This window comes from Mesoplodon bidens (genome assembly GCF_964165515.1).
Source record: "Mesoplodon bidens genome assembly, chromosome: 4".
In the NCBI taxonomy this organism is placed as follows: Eukaryota; Metazoa; Chordata; class Mammalia; order Artiodactyla; family Ziphiidae; genus Mesoplodon; species Mesoplodon bidens.
Genome location: NC_138160.1, coordinates 36450702 through 36465078, shown reverse-complemented (window position 1 = coordinate 36465078; position 14377 = coordinate 36450702). Strand labels below are relative to the sequence as shown.

The 14377-nt window shown below is 43.2% G+C and overlaps 1 protein-coding gene across 7 annotated transcripts in view; it reads right to left on the bottom strand.

Moving 5' to 3' along the window:
* GHR (growth hormone receptor) overlaps positions 1 to 14377 on the bottom strand; it is a 283050-nt gene that overhangs the window by 78962 nt on the left and 189711 nt on the right. For all 7 annotated transcript variants that reach the window (XM_081231817.1, XM_081231816.1, XM_081231813.1 and 4 more), the window contains one exon: positions 5936 to 6001. In XM_081231817.1, coding sequence (XP_081087943.1) covers positions 5936 to 6001 — 66 coding nt within the window. The remainder of the gene's footprint in view (positions 1 to 5935; positions 6002 to 14377) is intronic.

Below are 14377 nucleotides of genomic sequence, written 5' to 3'. Positions count from 1 at the left end.
ATGGAAGTGTGCATTCTCTTGGGGGAACTGGGAAAAGCTTTGTGGATAAGGCGATATTTGAAGTATGCCTTAAAGACAAAATCCTTGAAGGATTGTTCCCACCTGGGAGGTAAGAAGAGGGAATTTCTGACAAAGGGGTCATTATGAATGGTTAAAATGAAGCAAGAATTCAGGGGACACAAACATGGGTGTACACAGTACATGAGCGAGATGAGGCTAGAAAGGCACATAGGATCCATGTTGTGGGCCTTCTTAAATGCCAGAGGGATGAGTTTATTCATAATTTAGGAAACAGTGGGGAGCTACTGAAGACGATGTGGCAGAAGAGTCACTGGATCAAAGGCAGGCAAGAATGAATGTGGAAGCAGAGGGTAGGATGGCTGGGGATAGGGAAAACATAGGAGGTAGGGAAGAAAAATTAGGAGGTTAGGACAGGAGTCCAGCTAAGAATGTACAGTAAGGGCCCCAACAAGCAAAATGACAGTTACTATATTACATTTTTGTCTCCTGTAAGTGTCTTTATTGAAAAGTAACTCACCATTGTAAAGGAAGTTGTTGGTGAACTTATAAAAATGTAAGCAATTCATTTCTGTGCCCATCTAATATGATAATCTTTTGGGATTCTTTCAAAACTGCATTCTGACCTCAGTCATGGATGTTTATGTTCAGGATGCCTGTTTTTCAAAAAATCTTGGACTAATTTATGCTCCAGATGCCAGTCAATGAAACTTCAGTATTCTTCTCCAGTTGGATATTCATTTTATTTTGAGGTAGAAATGCCATTGATCACACAATTTACACTTTCGTAGTAATACGTGACAAATTCAGTGAAAAGGTATGGCTTTAAAAAAATGACAGGAAAAATCCCCCTCAGAATGATGTGCAATCTTTTAATAATTTCTCTATGTGTTTAATAAGTCTTAAGTATTTGGCCCATACGATCATCAAATCCTCTGCCAAAAACCAACTGTGAGAGAGAAATGAAATTACTGGAAAAACACAAAGCACATGGGACCACAGCAGCCAAACTCAGGAGTCTGCCTTCTTCAGGAGCACTAACAATGTTTTGCTTTTCTCTAGAAGATTCTAACCATCCTAATCACTCTCTCCCACAACTAAAAGCAGCTTTCTTTGTAGTAAGTTTGCACCATTACTTCTTTAAAGTATACAAAGATGCCTACCTCTTTAAACTGTAAACTCCATCAATATCCTTCTTATCCTATATGTGAGTTTTTGCTCATATTTATGCCTCTGCATAGGCGAAGTATGCTGCTACCCACGTGTATGGGCTAAAAAGTCCCCATGGGACTTTTAAAAATAGCTCTTTGTTTCCAGAAAATATTTCTCAAGCCTGTACTCTGCAGAAGGTATGTTAGTATGTGCCCATTACCACACAAACACCTATTCACATGGATTAGGTCCACGCAAAAAGCACGCAGAAAGCAAAGCCCTGAGGGCTTAGAAGCTGGCACAGATACCTTTTGGTGAGCAAGAGAAGGAAGAGATGAGTGCAATGGGCAATTCTTTAAGTGGCGCATGGCATGGGTTAATTTTAGCTGGTCTGGTTTGACCGCGTGCTTTTTTTCCAGAGTTACTGATGCTTGGCAATGCTATGTATAGACTGTGTTAACTAAAGATAAATGATGTGCTGTAATCATGGGTCCCTGAGTTGTTTCAGGGCAGAATATGTCAGCTTGTCAATGCTGCTTAGCAATATAATTAAATTTATGATTTGCACCTAAATTCAGTGGAACTGGGGGCTGATGGTCAGGCTGTCCACATAGCTAGGGTGCACCTACATGACAAGCTCACTCTAGGAGACTCCATCACGAGCAGACTTTGGGCTTCCTGGTACCAAGGTGCTTGGCAGGCACACAGGTAGTGGTTCCAGACCTGGAGACACAGGGTGTCTGGTGCGACTGAGCAGTGAGAGGACGGACAGGCCAACGCCTGGGATCTCCAGACCCCGGTCAGTGCACTCCCCTCATCTGCTGTTGCCCTAGTGTATCCTTTGCCTGTAAGGAAGCTATCCTCTGATTATAAACCATTTCTCCTATGAGTCCTTTTAGCAACACTGAAGGTGATGATTAATGGGCAGTTAACACAGGTGGCGGGATCTGTTCCTCCATGAATGCCCCCCCTCCACCCCCCGCCCCTGAGAGCCAAGAGGCTCCATGATAACAAGGGGGGCTGGTGGGAATTGTCAAGAGTGCCGAAGGGTGGGTAGCCAGGGAGCTATTAAGGATACTTCCATTTAGTTAATTTATTTGCAATATCATTTATTACTTACAATGTTCAAGGTACCATTGAGGTACTGTGAGTTATACAACTCTGAATAAGACACAGCTGTTCATAATCCAGATAGGGAGATAAGAGAAATATGCAAATAACTACACTCCAAAGCAGCGTGTAATATATCCCCTCAGAGCGATATGAAATTGTGTGACCTCTCTCAAAGACACACACAGAGGAGGCAGGAACTGCTTCAGGCCAAGGGTCAAAGTGTTTTGGCTGAACCTTAAAGTATGGGCAGGATTTATATTTCCAGAATGCTGGGTGAGGCGGAAGGAGGATAGTTCTGGAAGATGGGACGGCACGAGCAAAGTCCCAGAGGAGGGAAAGCATAGTGTTCCTGGGGGGCTAGTGGATAGTCTAGACTTACAGGCTGGGGTCAGATGACAGATGGGGGATTTGAGTGGCTTGGGATAGGATTGCAATTTAAAATTTAGGTAGTGGGGAAGGTACTAAAGATAGTTAGTGTTATTTAGAGCAGAGGGATATGTTGGATTCTGAAAATCAGTATTGGCAGAGGAAGATGGATACAAGGAAGGAGAGACGGGGTAGGGTGTGGAAGGAGAGAGGAGCGAGACAGCTACTAAAGGGTTATTGTGATAGCCCAAGTGTAAAGTAAAGGTGGCCTGCGGAAGAGTGGTGGCCTTTATTTACGTTTGGACAGTTCTGTCTAGGGTTCACTCTGGGAGGGTTTATTTTTCTTCCACAAGGTTTTGCTTTGAATCTGAGAATTCAGAAAAGTGCACATAGGAAATGTATACGTTACAATTGTGAATTGACAGATCTTGAACACTAGCTTTTTGTGTAAAACTATCTCCCTTAGGGGGAATATGACCTCCCTGAGGTCAGGACAATATCTTACACATTTCTTTGTTCCTCAAGGTGTAGAGCTAGCTAGTGCTGGGTGCATGGCAGGGAGTTAAACATTTGTGATACAGTGACTGTGTCCACAGTGACACAGTGAGGCTACGGGAGCACTAAGGTCTGTTGCATCTCAGTGAGATGCTTGGATGATGAAGGTGGCCATGTGTCCTAGTGAGTGCACTGTGGAAGGTGCCCAGTGATACAGACACATCCTTTGACGTGGGGTACTTTATCCATTCAGTCCTGAGACACAGGGCATGTAACTTCAGATAAGAAGAAGCTGGAAGGGTAGGATTCTTCCTTGCGTGGGGAGGTCAGTGTCTGTGTGACGTGCCACAGATGAAGGGTAATAGCTATTATTCTTGTTTGTCACAAGGACAGAAAATCAACATATGCCAAATGACAACTGACAGCAATTTCTTCAACACATCTGCCATACTCAGAGGTTGTATTTTAACAAGGCCCAAAGCTTAAGCTCCTCAGACCCCATGACTTGACACAAAGACAGTGGCTTGGGGAAATCTTACCACCCCTTTGGGGGCAAGTGAAGGGCAGTGTATTGTGGTTGTGTGTTGGGGAGGGTTCCAGTGTGGGATGCAGCATGCACCATTAGTAAACCATTCTTTTTTTTTTTTGCGGTACGCGGGCCTCTCACTGTTGTGGCCTCTCCCATTGCGGAACACAGGCTCCAGACGCGCAGGCCCAGAAGCCATGGTTCACGGGCCCAGCCGCTCCGCGGCATGTGGGATCTTCCCGGACCGGGGCACGAACCTGTATCCCCCTGCGTCGGCAGGCAGACTCTCAACCACTGCGCCACCAGGTAAGCCTAAACCATTCTTAACTGATTCCTTCTTATTTCCTTACAGAAAGCAGCAATGAGTCACATCACCTGCTGAGTGAAGGCTTTGGAATATACTGGCTGGGATAACCCAAACATAAGCAAGAGCTAGTCTTTCTACAACCCCTCACTTTAATTAGGGAGCGGATTAACATGTCAGATGATTCTAAAACAGGAGGGTTGTAGAGTTCGTGGTCTGGCACAACTGATGAATTGATGACATTTGTTAAAAACAGCACTAACCCTCCCTTTCAGTCACCTCCAAGAAAAATGATGTTTACATCGCCTATTAGAAAAGGACTCTGCAATTTAGTCACAAAACCCCAATTATAGTTTCATGATGCCGTTATGATCCCTGGAACAGCAATGGCTTAAACACAGTCAGGTACACTAACTTCCCTTCCTTTATTTTGTAATGTGGACTCGAGCCTATACTTCAACTGAGGAAAAGAAAATCCATCCTTAGAATTTAATTGAAGGTGCCTACTATGTGATCACGGTATTTTTTAGGTCACGTGAGGGATTTAGAAGAAGCAGAAAACACAGGCTTTGCCTTAATTAATTGCAACATAATTAATTAATTTGTGCAGCGCACACAACTCATTGAGTCCTGCACATGGTATGAACACATGCATGAAGATGTTGTGAGATAAATGCTATCACGGAGCAGTGGACAGAATTTCAGAGCCCAGGGTGATTTGGTTGAAGGGACAAATTAAGACTGTCTGGTAATGTGATCACTAGGTAAAGAAATATCTCAAAATAATAATGCCAATACACTACAGGACTTATAAATCAAAAACGCAGATTCCTAAACTCAGTAAACTAATTGTTGGCCCACAACAAGTTAGTTTATGTCTTTTTTTCTTTGCATTAATTTGGCCTTACTTAACCTCTAAGGATAAGCTTCTTAGAAAGATAAAGAAGCAGTCTTTTTTTCCAAAGAGGAAATGCAGATGGCTAACAGGCACGTGAAACATCGCTCAACACTGATAATCATCAGGCAAATACAAATCAAAACCACAATGAGATATCACCTCACACCTGGCAGAAGAGCTAACATCAAAAAGAACACAAATAACAAATGTTGGCGAGGATGTTGAGAAAAGGGAAGCCTCATACACTGTTGGTGAGAATGTAAATTGGTGCAGCTATTGTGGAAAACAGTGTGGAGATTTCTCAAAAAACTAGAAATAGGACTACTATATGACCCAGCAATTCCACTCCTGGGTATATATCCGCAAAAAAAAAATGCTAATTTGAAAAGATATACTCACCCCAATGTTCACAGCAGCATTATTTACAATTGTCAAGGTACGGAAGCAACCTATGTGTCCATCAACAGATGAATGGATAGAGAAGATATGTTGTATGTACAATGAAATACTACTCAGCCATAAAAAGAATGAAATTTTGCCACTTACAGCAACATGGATGGACTTGGAGGATATTATGCTAAGTGGAATAAGTCAGACAGAGAAAGATAAATACTGTATGATATCACTTATATGTAGAATCTAAAAAAATAAACAAACTAATGAATAAAACAGAAAAGAAGCAGACTCACAGATATAGAGAATAAACCAGTGGTTACCAGCGGGGAGAGGGAAGCAGGGAGGGGCAATACAGGGGTAGAGGAAAGAAAGGGTTATTATGGGATTATATGAAATCATTTGCATGAAACTTTTGAAAATTGTAAAGAACTTTGGAATTGAAAGAATCTTTCATGCAATTTAAAAAAAAAGGGAAAAAAGAAGCAGCCTTACAGAAAAGTTGAAAAAGGAATTCTGAAAAACAAATTTGTTAGTTTGCCTGTGCAATTTCGGTCAGTCATTCATCCAGTTACCATAACCCAAATAAAATAGGGAAAGGGCAGTAGCTTGAATTACAGTAAAACCTGGACAACATCGTTGAAGGCAGAAAAGGGAGTGAAATTCTTACTTGTCTCTAGGCCTGGATGGACTCTCTGAAGACTCTGAGATGCTCTGACAAGGATAGCTGGTGTGGCTGGAACAGAAAGCGAAGAAAACCATTAGTTATCCCTATAAAAAGTGGTCTGATGTGACTTTGTTACAATCTCATTTTCAAATGTCAAAATGTGACCAGGCCCAACCTCACAACAATTCTCCCCTTTTTCTTTCTTTCTTTTTCAAACTAAAATTGCACCTACCCTCTAAAAAGAACTCCTAAATGTTCAGAGCAAATGGAAACCTTCTGGTCTTAGTTGCCTCTGGTCTCATGCCTGGACACAGTCAAGAAGGATGAAAAATTGCCTTCCTACAATATTTGAGTCCAAACTTAAGTCTTGCTTGTGAAAACAAGAAGGAACATAAATTCTTTTTAAAAAGAGTATTAAAAACAGTTCAGTCAAAAGCGTTTATTCTTAGAAATAAACATGTGAGCAACCCTGGGAATAGGGAAGGAATGAGGGGAAGTGAGAAGTTGGACAAGAGGGGGACAGACCTTTAGGACACGAGATGGCAATGAGTCATCTATTATAAAAGCAGTTTTAATTTTATTGATACTAGTATTAGGTTGCATTAAAGACAGGAAAAATGGACAATGATCAATGTAGTTATCACTGAACTGGTTGAACTGCAAATACCTCAGCTACAAAAGTATTGTAACTGTTATCTGGGCTTGGTGGAGAAGGGGGTGTCTCCAAGATTCTTCCCATCCCATCAGGCTATCCGTGGGTTATTAGAGAGGCAGTTTGGTCCAGGCCCACAACAAACACAGAGCATTACCTCAAAGCAGCGACGCTGCTGATGCTTTGGGTCCTCAATAGAAACCCACAGTAACAGTGCTAAGAAATCTTTCTTTGATATGAAAAAAGGAAGAGGAAGAAAATGAAGATGCATGGGCAGTGAGCTGGCCCACACTCATCTCCCTGAATTTCAGGGAGGGTGAATCCTGTCTATCTGTCCTGATCCACTTTTCAATGTGCTTTTTTAACTAACTCTTCTCACCTGGCTAACCACTAGGCAGCTGTGGGGTCTGAAATTCAGAATGTAGAACCTAACAGAGGAAGTTAAGTTCCTTTTACTAAATGCTGCAGAATTCTAACACGTGAAAGTTTTTGCAGCCTGGGCATATCAGTGAGGGTGTTCTTCCAAGCGAAGTTAAGTTTGGGGGGCTTTGGAGAATTAATATTTTAAATTCTGTGTGACTATTAGCTCTGGAAGGGTTTCTTTTCAGTCTCTCTCTAAATTTTAATATTAACTTCATCTGTAGAAGCTCATTTACTCCCAAATACAACAAAGAGTTATGACAGAAAGCAAATGGAATACACGTTTCCCTAGAGTAGATAATGTACTACACATTGATTTTAACGTGACCAGAAAGGAAAACTGCATTTTATGAAAATCCCCTCAAGTCTACTCACTGTCTTGATATCCTTAGTCTTTATTATTACCATTGTCTAGACCCCAACCCCTGCCTTTAATTCCTTACTACAAATCAGAGAACACTTTATTACCCCTTGCCCTAAACTGGGCACCAGAATGTTATTTTTGGTCAAGGTTTGGCAAGTTTGTATAGCTTCCAACTGTGAATGACCTATTTCACTGAAAACTATATATGCCTTGAGAAAGTTCTGATAGCTCAAAAAAAGAGGAAAATTAAGTCAATCATGGGATGACACGCAATCATGTGTGTTATTTTTGTCAAAATTATCCAGCAAGTTTGTCTCAATTTTCAGCTTGAAAATGAGTAAACAGACACCAGTTTCCAGGCTCAGATCAGCAGGAAAGTTGACGAATTTCTCCAGAGTGATGATTGATATGGAATGTGGGCATCAGTTATGAGGCCCCAAGGAGCCCACAGAGCCAAACCTCAGGCCCGGAAATGCTTGGGGAGCAATGGCCACCCTTGACTCTTCCCAAACCAGGATTTTGCTTTCTTTGCAGACAGACGTGTGGTGCTTTTCTCCTTATGGTGTATTTGGTAACATTTTCATGAAGCAGAAAATCTTACTCAGCTAACACCCTCCACAGTATGTGAGGAATCAAGGCATAAAAGGAACAAATGGCATTCTTGGGGAAGAACCACAGCTTTATGCCAGTGCCAAGAGGGTGCTGATTACAAATCGAGCACAATGAGCAAAACTGTGCCATCTTAGGAAATGGAGATGTCACCCTCGGTCGTCAATTTTAGTGTCCAAGCCGTCCTCACTGTCTAGAAGCGCCGAGTGATGGAGGAAAACAAATGAAGGGTGACAATAAGCAGAGAATCACAGCTCCAGTATATCCCATTGGAGCTTTTAAATGCTGGCATTATAAAATGAATTAGCTACAGCCCCTGGCCTTGGTGAGCCCACTACTTCCGGGCAGGGATCTATAAATGAAGGAGTGGTCAGCATTGGAGGCGCAATGTGGTAGCCCTTAACGGGTCTGGACAAGCTCCCTGGGGAAGGTGACCCCTTGGACAGGCGCTGAATTTGGGATAAATAAGAAATGAAAAGGAAAGGAAAGGGCAGTTGGAGCCAAGGCAAGCACTGCATAAAGACAGGGATAAGACACAACCTAGGCATGTAAAGAGCCACGATCTGTAGGGAGTGGGTGTAGCAGAGCTGACCTAGGATGTGTGGAGAGGTCAAGGGCATATTGGGAATGGTCTTTCCAAATAACTTAATCGTGGGACTGCCCTGGTGGTCCAGAGGTTAAGAATCCACGCTTCCACTGCAGGGGGCACGGGTTTGATCCCTGGTTGTGGAACTAAGATTCCACATGCTGCGTGGTGCAGCCAAACATAAATAAATAAAGAAAGAACTGAACTGTGATCCTGCAAACACTGGAGAACGAGCACTTTGCAGTGCCTTGAGGCAGAGCTTCTCATGGTGGACTCCCTAAGAAGAACTGTAATCTATCCCCTCTTACTTAAGTCCAGCCTTGTGCTCAGCTTCCCAACTATGGCACACAATTGGACCTCAGTTTCTGTCTGTAAAATGGGGACCGTCGCAGTATCTACACATGTGAGGTTTAAGTCAGTTAATACATGCAATATATTAAATATGCAATATAATAAGTGCTTGGTAAAGGTTAGATATTCTTCTTGTTATTATTATTGTCACTTATTATTGCTACCACTACCCTGAAAGTAAGAGCCCATCTTTTCCAACAAAGAATTTGACAATGTTTTTACACTAGACTTTGTGAGCTTAGGGCTTTGCACATATGAGGACAGGATGCTGTCCTAAGCCCAGCAGGACCCACTCTATTCAGGTCCTCCTGCACAGGCTGGATGCAGGCAGTGGGACTTTGGGGAAGTAGGGTCAGCAGCATCGGGGATGGTAATGTGCCTGGGACTAAATGCCGTCAATTCCAGTTCTTGTAAGTTGGTGAATTCCCTATTATATCAGTAAGAAAGCTAGCATGGGAGAATCAATGTTCTGGTGAGTACTGTAACTTACCAGTTGTGCAGCAATGGCATTAGAACCAGCCACGAACAGACAGTGCAAACACAAGTAGGTAAACCAAGATACTGCATATGGTACCAAACGTAAGGTAGATAGATAGTGGGAAGCAGCGGCATAGCACAGGGAGATCAGCTCGGTGCTTTGTGACCGCCTGGGGGGGTGAGATAGGGAGGGTGGGAGGGAAGGAGACGCAAGAGGGAAGGGATGGGGGAACAGATATATATGTATGACTGATTCACTTTGTTATAAAGCAGAAACTAATATAAATAAATAAATAAATAAATAAAATTAAAAAAAAAAGATACTGCATATGGCAATAATTTTACATGACAGGAGATAATGTAAAGGGCCTCACAGGGCATCTGCCATAAAATAAGCATCGGTTAATATCAGCTATTGTTATCATTATTAGCTTATGGTTACTATAATGATAATGATGATGTAACTATCATGAAATCTCTATTTGAAGACTTCCTCTGATTGCAGTAATCATTTTACAGTATATACATGTATCAAATCATTGTGTTGTACACAAACTTGCACAGTATTTTATGTTAATTTTATCTCAATAAAGCTGGAAAAAAAAAAGATTTCCACTGAGAGGTTTTGCTTTCTCCCTCAGGCAGGTAAGCTGTCCTCCACCCAAGAGTCCTAGAAACCATTCTTACATCCTTTGCTGTAACTGCTTATTTTCCTGTGCCCTATGACACACAGCAAGTTTCTTGAGATGGGTATTGCTTTTATCTTTGTAACCTCTGTTAGGAGCACAGGGCATGGCACCTAGTAGAAAAATAAGGCTTGCTAAAGAAATGAGGTAGATGAATGACAAATGCTTTAAACTTTGGCTTCCAAACTAAAAGGGGATCAAAGCAAAATTGTTTATTCTCAGTAAATTGTCTTTCCTTGTAAATCTCAAGTATGCGTGACTACTTTTCCTGCCTTTTTGAAGTGTATTTATCCTTGTGCATATTCCAAAAATTTTCCCAGCTTGGATTTCAACCTCAAAGCTCTTTCCAGACCCACTTTTTTCTTTCTGCCCTTTTTTCTCTATCAAACTATGATCACGATCACGGAAGAGTATTCAATTTAAAGCCCATATCTCCTCCAGATATGCAGCCTCCTTGCAATAAGGCTGAAGTTCAAGCTCACTGTCTGGTCATACTGATGCCATGCCCCAAACCATCCTGCTGCCTCTGAAGGGGCTGGCTGATGGCAAAGTCAAAAAATGTGTGTGAGGTGTTTACATCTCACATTTATTGTGCCCTTAAAATGTACCAGGCACACACTTCAGGACATTTTATGATTTTTTCCATTTTATCCTCACAACAACCCTCTGAAGTGGATATTATTAGTTACATTGTATGAATGAGGCTCAGAGAAATAACTTGCCTAAGGCCACCCAGCAATTATATGGCAGAGGCCAAACTGGAACTGGAGTCAGATTCTGACTCCACCCCACTCTACTGTTTCCCATACTTGTCTGACCATCAAGATCTACTGTGGTATTCATTCATTCATTCATTTACTGAAGTCTAGTTGATTTAACTGTGGCATTTGTTAAACATACAGATTCCAAGGCCCTGTGCCAGCTCTACAGAATATGAATCTCTAGGGCCCTGGTCAATCTATATGTTGGCAAGGTCCTGAGAATCTGTATGCTTACCCTGCACGCTCCATCCCCCAGCCAGGTGATTCTTATGACATGACACGCTTGGAAAACTGTTCACTGGCCACTACTTTCTTGCTCTGATCAGTCACTGTGTCCTCTGTGGGGTTCCCCTTCTAGGGGTCCCCCACTAAGTGTCTACAGCTGGTGTTCATGACTTGCGCAGCCTGATTTATTTGAATGCTGCAAACATTCTGGAAAGTTATACTGATGGGGCCAGGTTGTTGAGGCTCTGGGCGGAAATACCCTTCAGGGGTCAGTTCACGAGGAACCAGGTAGGACTTGCAACACCCTGGCAGCCAGACCTCTTCCTTCTGTTCTGTCATCGAGTGATATCTACACAGCAGGTCCTGGGGCTGCAGAGGTCATCTTGGTCATGGCTACCCCTTGGCACACCAAGTCCTGGGCCCGAGTGCAGTGACAATTCTAAGCTGGAATTTCGTTTCTTTTGCGGCTCACTGGCTAAATTGAATTTCCATCCATAGTTTCTCCTGAAATAAAATGTATTATCTCCTACACATCATGGCTCTTGGCAGCTCTAAAGAAGCCTGTGTAATCTGAACAGGAAATCTCTGAATCTTTCAGACAGCATTACCTCCCCAGATCTCCACTAGGGAATGTGCTTCTTCTATACTTGAACAGTAAATCAGAGAGCACATTACATAAGATAATTTAAACAAACAAAAAACGGAGCTGTGAAATGATGCTGGTGGTTTCAAACACCTTTTAATGCTAAAAAAGCTGCTTCACAAACAATCTACAACAATTTTGGAGGAGAAACTGGTGTCATGAAATGAAGCACATGCTGAACTAAATCTGCAGCAGCCATATTTCGCTGTAAATGCTTTTAGAGAGTAGCTGGGCCTCGAGGTAAGAAGAATCAACGTGCAATGAGAAATCATAAAGACCTTCTTTTCCCGCAGGTCTACCTCTGGCTTAGTGGACAAATGTGCAAGTTTCCTAACAACTTGAAGCTTCACATATTCCTTTCCTGTCTGGCAGTGCTCTCTTTGGTGAGTTAAAAAAAAAAAAAAAAAATCCTCCTGACACAAGTTTATGCACATACCGAGGACATCTGCTTGCAATTAAAGACAGAAACGAGGGCCTGACTTTTCAAACGTAGCTCTTTGAGTGATAAGGCCAGTTAGGGGTGCAGTGACTTAAGGAGAACACATTGGGGGGTGCTTAAAAAAAAAGTATGAAAAGGAGCAGTTAATATGCATGCTGGGTCTCAGCTGGCTTGCATCTTCCTTCAGCAAAGCTTCCCAGCAATTCCTCTGGCTTTCCCTTCCAACTGCTACAAGAACAGTGAAACACCCTGCCCAGCTAGCGGCCCTTAAAGCTGCTTCTCATTATGGAGAACAGCAAGGGTGTCAACACCAGGCAACGGGCGGAAAGCCATCACTCTGTGCCATGTGATAGCAGGAGCCCAGGGGAATCACAGCCCTGCTAAGAGAAGCAAACAGAATCCAGGTTGGCACTGGACCATTATCAGTCCTAGGTGGCTAGGCAGAGGCATAGGACTGGGACCGGAAGGATAGACAGAGTATTAAAAGGTCAGACTGAGGTGTAGGGAGAAGGGCAGAGGTGTCTCTTCCTCTATAATGTTGTCTTGGATGTTTTTAATACCTGTGAATCCACTCATTAAAGCAATAGAGTCAGACGTTTCAATAAAGCCCAAAGCTCAGATGGTGACTCATAGATTATGTGCCAGACCTGGCACCTCTTCCCAGCTCTGTGTTCAGTGACATCATGTCATTAATAACTTGAAATCAGCCATAGTGGGAATACTTACACCATAAAATTTGGTGAATGCTCCAAATCAAGGCTTTCTGCCATCTAAGCCTGTGAAAATTCCATTCATCTTTCAAGATGAGTGTGTCTTCTCCTCCATGATGCATTTTTAAATTTTCTCCCAGATGGGATCCATGTCTCCATCCTTTGTGCTTTCACACAATAGCTGGACCACGGCATCTCTTATTCCCTGCCTGGTACCTCAGTTATCTGATCTGCCCTGTGAATGATAAACTGGGCGTTTGAAGGCAAGGACCCTGTCTCCTCCTTCTGACCCACCACATCATTAGCACAGCTCCTTCAATATAGTGAGTGCTCAATACACATGTGTGAAATTACTGAACATCTCACTGGGGAGTCTTTCGAGAAACGCTGTGAGGCACCATGACTTTACTTACATCACTTTGAATTTAGCAGACATTTTGTGGTCTCTGGAGTCACAACTGGCGCAGAAGATTCTAAAGCACATCATTAGATGACAAGTGTCCTCCTGGGACCGTGAATGCTCAAACATGAGGCAAAGTCAGTGCATTTCAACTCATTTTCATGGTATTGAGCCACTTAATAGTGCTCAGTGAGGGGAAGAACTAATGAACATAGGATCGTTTAACGTCCTCACCTGCCTTCCTGTCACCTGGATAGGTGCATTTGCTTGGTTTTGGCTACAGCAGAGAGCCAGTGTTTTGATACCGAGGTGTGTAGTCCGTGCCCATTTTACTAGGCTGAGGCTGGTAGTAGGGACTTTTAAGTCCTGGGGATCAGTTGATGTGGCAAATTCATGGATCTCCTTGTTGAGACCAGGCAGCGTTTCAGAAGCACAGCACAGTAAAGGTGGCATATACTTTGTCAGAGGTTTAAAGTTGTATTTTCCCCTCTCTGGCCAAAGGCACCTTTTATAAACAGGTTGGTCTGAGCTGCCACTCTTGCCTCTCGTTCCCAAGCTCCACTTATCAATTTCCATGGAACATTTCTGGAACAAAATCCTATTCCCTTGGGAAGTAGGTATGTGAGAGGTACTGAGAGGTCAGAACTGCAGTGTGTGAGGTGCCAGGTGCTGTCCTCAACGCTGGGGATGCAACGGTGAGGAGCGTGGAGGGAGGTCTGCCTTTCTGGGTGTACAGTCTGCTGTGTGCAGAGGGAGACAGATAAGCCAATGGATGGTGCCAGGTAGCAGGGGAGGGCACTGAGATGTGGGGAGAGGAGCTATCAGAGACTTGGAAGCAGCATGAAAGAGTGTAGGCCCTAAGGTGGGACTAGGGGCCAGAAAGGAGGTCGGTGTGGGAGGCGCAAGGGGAGAGAAGAAGGAACAGAGGGAGGGAGGGGCGAAAAGAAGCATTTGAGGTCACAGCGTGCCAGGGGCCAGATCTTGCACCATCTTGCAGGCCAGGGTAAGGACGTGTGGACTGCTCACTAGGTCACCACGTCAGGTTCCATGAAAGGAACCCCAGTGAGTTGGAGCTACTATTGCTGTCACACCTGTCTCATTAGGTGTGTCCTTCCCACTTGA